Source organism: Mirounga angustirostris, unplaced genomic scaffold (genome assembly GCF_029215605.1).
Source record: "Mirounga angustirostris isolate CCGP_5_RB_7025 unplaced genomic scaffold, mMirAng1.0.hap1 SCAF_13, whole genome shotgun sequence".
Classification (NCBI taxonomy): Eukaryota; Metazoa; Chordata; class Mammalia; order Carnivora; family Phocidae; genus Mirounga; species Mirounga angustirostris.
Window position 1 is genome coordinate 90,535,097 of NW_026991721.1, and position 5,594 is coordinate 90,540,690.

Sequence of the window (5,594 nt, forward strand, 5' to 3'; positions counted from 1 at the left end):
TACCACAACTAAAAACACATATGAAGTGTGGTAAAAACTTTTAGCACAAAAATGTTCATGTAGGGTATTGGCTAATGGGGAAAAATAAATCATAATATAAGCTTAATGATACATGAATTATTATGATTATTATATTGATAGGATAGAATATCATACAGCTTTAAAAATATGCCTATTAACATTTTATTGTGAGCAGGGGTTTCTAGCAGGCCAGTGGATCTTTTCCCAGCAAAACTGATAAAAATTATAATAAACTATCTAAAGTCTCTGAAAATGGTCCTAAGGATATATGGCAATAATAATAATAATAATAATAATAATAATAATAATAATTCAAGAAAATGTACCATAGGTTGGTAATAACAGAGAATATCTGTAGTATTTGAATTGAGATCTGCTCCCCAGCATCCCCGTCCAATCTGGTGAGACAGAAACTCTACTCCAGACTGGTGCAGCAGCCAAGAACTAGCTCTTTCTCCCCAGCTCCCAGTCTTCCTAGAAGGGGCAGGATGTCAGCATTTCTCATCCTGTCGCCAACTACCTGCTGCTGAGGCTAAGTTCCAGGTAGGTGTGGCCAAATGTGATGGCTCCCTTCTGCTCAGCTCCCTAGAGGCTCTACCTTGAGAATATGGGGGCCCTGACTGACTTTGCCCCAGCTCGTAAGCCAATGGTTCCACACCAAGAGACACAAGCTGAGATGATGTGAGGCTACTGCTCATCTCCCATTTCCACTGAGTGCGCAGCTCTTGAAGTAGAGGTATAAGAGAGAGGCACACCACTGTCTCCGCTCCCAGCTCTGGAGCTCTGGTTCAGACATCATGTCTGGGGAAAGAATCAAACAACCTGGGGAAAGACGACCAAAAGAAGCCTGCCTGGGGTCAGAACAAATCTCAAATCTGGACCTCATGGAACTACACCTTAAAGGACCTGAAATATGATTAGACTCATTTGTAGAGCCATTTAGGTCCCTGGAAATTATTGAAATACAATAAAGCAATCAGTCAGAAATCAGTGGAGCTCTACAGCTGGGTGTGGTCAGGGAAAGAGACCATCAAAGTGAGCCCTGCCGATGCAGTGTAGTGTGAGGACTACTTTGGGCACCCACAAAGTGGCAAGTTAAGATGTAAGATGGTAAGTCCTAGAGCAACTGCTAAGGTCACAACTTGGAAAATACAGCGAAAAAACTCATTAAAGGATTTAAAACGTAACATTAGAAATTAATGCAAAGGAAAAAGTAAAGGAGGAAGAGAGAAACAAAAACATACAGGACATGAGACCTACAGGAAACAAAAAAGTAAAAGAGTCCATGTAAATATACATATACATATATATATATAACCAAATATATACTATCTGCAGGAGACACACTTTAGAAGAAGTACATATTTATGCTATAATCCTTATAATACAGAGGCAGCATTAGCACCAGATTAAGACCATTCCATTCACATCATAGTTCAGCATCTTTCTAACTATGTGACACTGGGGAAGTGTCTTAATCGCTCAATGCCTTAATATCCTCTTCAGTAAATTGAAATAATGCTATCCTCTCCATGTGATAATTACGGTAACTATATATGTCTGTATTTGTAAAGTGCACTGAATAGTGCTTGGCACCTAGTAAGCACTGTATAAGTTGTTGAATAAACAATTATATAAATATATACACATAAATCATACCAGAATATATTCAACCTCACCTACTTGTCCCAAACCCCACTTGGCAATCATGCCAACTCTAAGGGACTAGTTGCCCCAGATAAATACAAGGCCAACTCGTAGGGATAGAGGATGACCTGAACGCTTATGCCCCACAAGTACGTACTCCTCAGATTAGTGCTTTTCTCAGAGCCAACTTCACATCCTTGTTTCTCAATGTGTAGATCAAAGGGTTCAGGGAAGGGGTAACAATATTATTCAATACCTGAACCACAGAATCCAACCAGGGGCTGGAGGCAGGCCAGAGATATATCACGACCACTGGTCCATAGAAGAGCAGGATGGAAGTCAGGTGCGCACTGCAGGTAGAAGAGGCTCCGCACCAGCCTTCTGAGGAGCTGATTTTCAATACAGAGATAACAGTGCGAGTATAAGAAGCGAGGATAAGAAGAAAACACCTGAGTGCCACAACACCTACGTTGGTGGAGGAAACTCACCATCTGAGCTAGAGAGGTGTCTGCACAGGCCAGGGACAGCACCACCGGGATATCACAAAAGAAATTGTCCACTTCATTGGGGCCACAGTAGGGTAACTTAAAGACCAGAAATGTGAGGATACTTCCATGTAGACAACCACCCAACCGAGTGCCCAACGTCAAACCGGTGCACACCCTGGGGTTCCTGATGATGGTGTACCGCAAAGGGTGACAAATAGCCACGAAGCGGTCATAGGCCATCACGGTGTACAGAAAACACTCAGTGCCACCCAGGAAGTGGTAAAAGAAGAGTTGACAGGCACAGCCCTGGTAAGAGATGGTCCAGCTTTGCCCCATGAGGTAGAGCATCATTTTGGGGGAACTCACTGGAGGGAAAAAGATGTCAAACACAGACAGGTTTCCCAGGAAGAAATACATGGGGGTGTGCAGGTTGGAGGAGACCAGAATGGTGAGGAAGATGAGCAGATTTCCCAGCAAGGTGAAGAGATAGAAGGCCAAAAATAAGACAAACAGCATGTTCTCCAGCCCTTCAGTATTGGGAATTCCCAGTAGGGTGAACCCTGTTACAGAAGTGTAGTTCTGCATGTTTGCACATCAGGGCATCCTGGAGAAGTAAAGCAATAATCATGATACAAGACCACAGATGACTGCAAAAATATCTTCTGAGAGAATTATTTCTGAGGCATGGGCTACAAGCAAAAGGAGGCCAAAAAAGGAAAAAGAGATCAACACTACATCTGGCCCTGGAGTTAAGTCATGTGTTACATCTGGCCTGTTTTTTCATGTGTTAAATGAAGTCACTGAGTAATGTATCTTTATAGTTGGCAAACCTCTGACAGGAATCAACTCTTATTACCAGTTTTATGTAGTTTCTCCCAATCTGATTTACTGTCACACAAACTGGCACATTTCAAAATCATCCTCTCCATGGAAAATTTGTCATCAGGGGGCCATCTTATTTTAATATCAGCTAAGTCATAATCAGTTGGTGGTAAGTAGGCCAACTACCCAAATATATGCATATAAAAATGTGAACCTACATAGAAATGATATGCACTTGCCTACTTATTTTTACCTTCAACAATACTTTTTCCATTCTCCAGTGTTTATGTTCCAGGAAAAAAAGTAGAAAATTCATATTTATAACCTATCCACACACAAACAGAAATTGGACTGAATCTAGAAGGCATTAGGTAATAGAAGATAATAGAAATAACTACTGTATCCCACTAGAAACATATCTCTCTGAAGCTAGACTTTATTTCTATACTACAGAGCTCACAAATCTAAATTTCAATGACACTAATATCATTTAGCTTTATTAATTAGTGTCAGCAGATAAACCTAAAAAAACCCTCAATTATATTTTCAGAAGGACAGTATTTCCTTCTGTTCATTTGTATCCCATTTTATGTTAACCTTCCATATTTGTCATTGGATATAACTGATTTCCCTCTGTAATCAATATTTGTTCATAAGAAATCATCTGATAAATATATTCATACCAGCTTATAAATTGCTGATCTGTTACTATTTCCTGCATTATCTCCATTTTCACAAGCATAAAGACTTACATCGTGGACAAAAATCTCAATAAGTAAAATTTCTAGCAAGAATAAGGAAGTAGAGAAAATAAGAGCTCTTCAAACCATTCTTGAAATCAATCTATAGAACCACACCCCTATATAAACCTTGTCCTGCTCAAAATGTTTGAATAGATTATGATTCCAGCAAAAATAGGCAGGAAGACAAAAAGACTCTTTTCCAGCCCAAAAAGCAATTTAAACATTGAGTTTAGGTCATGGCAAGCAATTTAAGCTCAAAAACATTCATTTTTTTTAACCAACCTGCTAGAAAAATATAAAGATGAATAAAATGAAGTATTATTCCTGTAAAATCTCACTTAGAGTTATATAAAACTGGTTTTTAAACCTGACCCTATCTCTACCATTCACTAACCCTGGGGCCATAAGCAATTTATTTAACATCTTTGGGTTTCATCTTCTGCGAAGGAGTGATGGGTCATAATACTGACTGCCTCATAAGGTCTTTGTGAGGATTGAATGAGATAATGAACATGAAATGGTTAGCTCAGTGCTTGGCACTTAGTAGTAAATGTCCAATATTAGTTTAACAACCAACCTTATGCATGTAAGACTGTGATAGTGTGGGTGATATTGTGGTAACAACAAAAGCAGATGTGATAGACATATAATTAGAAATTGATTTGAAAAAGATCTGTGAGATTTGAAAAAGCAGAGAAAGCATAAATATAGTCAACTGATCTTTGAAAAAGAGCAAAGGCAATACAATGGAGAAAAGATGGTCTTCTTAACAAATGTATCTGAAAAATTAGGGCATCCATATGCAAACAAAAACATCTAGACACAAACTTTACACCCTTCACAAAAATTAACTCAAAATGAATCACAGGCATAAATGTGAAATACAAAAGTATAAAATTTCTAGAAGATAACATAGGAGAAAATCTAGATGACCTTGGGTATGGCAATGACCCTTTAAATACAATACTAAAAGCACCATCTATGAAAGAAAAAGTTGATAAGCTGAACTTCATTATAATTTTTAAAAATTCTGCTTTGCAAAAGACAGTCAAGAGAATGAGAAGACAAGCCACAGACTGGGAGACAATATTTTACAAAAGATATATCTGATGAAGGACCATTGTCTAAATTATACAAAGAACTCTTAAAACTCAATAATAAGAAAGCAAAGAGCCCCCCAAAAAATTGGACCAAAGACCTTAACAGACACCTTACCAAAGAAGATGTACAAATGTCAAATAAGCATATGAAAAGATTTTTTACACTATATGTCATCAGGGAAATGCAAATTTTAAAAAACAATGAAATGTTGCTGCAAACCTATTAGAATTGGCCAGAATCCAGAACACTGGCAACACCAGATACTGGTGAGAATATGAAGTAATGGGAATTCTCACTCATTTCTGGTGGACATGCAAAATGGTACTTTGGAAGACAGTTTGGAAGCCACTTTGGAAGACAATTTGACAGTTTCTTACAAAACTAAACATACTCTCACCATACAATCCAGCAGTCATGCTCCTTGGTATTTACTCAAAGGAGTGAAAAACTTGCATCTACACAAAATCCTGCACATGGATGTTTATAGAAGCTTTAGTCATAATTGCCAAAACTTGGAAACAACTAAGATGTCCTTCAGTAGGTGCATGAGAAAATAAACCATGGTACATCCAGAAATGGAATATTATCCACCACTAAAAGAAATGAGCTATCAGGCCATGCAAATATATAAAGGAAACTTAAATGCATACTACTAAGCAAAGGAATCCAATCTGAAAGGGCTACATACTGTATAATTTCAACTATATGACATTCTGGAGACAGTAAAAAAAATCAGTGGTTGCCAGGGTTTAAGGGCAGGGGAAGGATGAAT

The 5,594-nt window shown here is 38.2% G+C and overlaps 1 protein-coding gene across 1 annotated transcript; it reads right to left on the reverse strand.

The window, feature by feature from the left end:
- Nucleotides 1-1,828: 1,828 nt before the first annotated feature.
- On the reverse strand, nucleotides 1,829-2,741 carry LOC123856573 (olfactory receptor 10D3-like). The gene is given in 2 exon segments (XM_045892736.2): nucleotides 1,829-2,152; nucleotides 2,154-2,741. Coding segments are annotated over 2 exon segments (912 nt in total).
- Nucleotides 2,742-5,594: the final 2,853 nt, after the last annotated feature.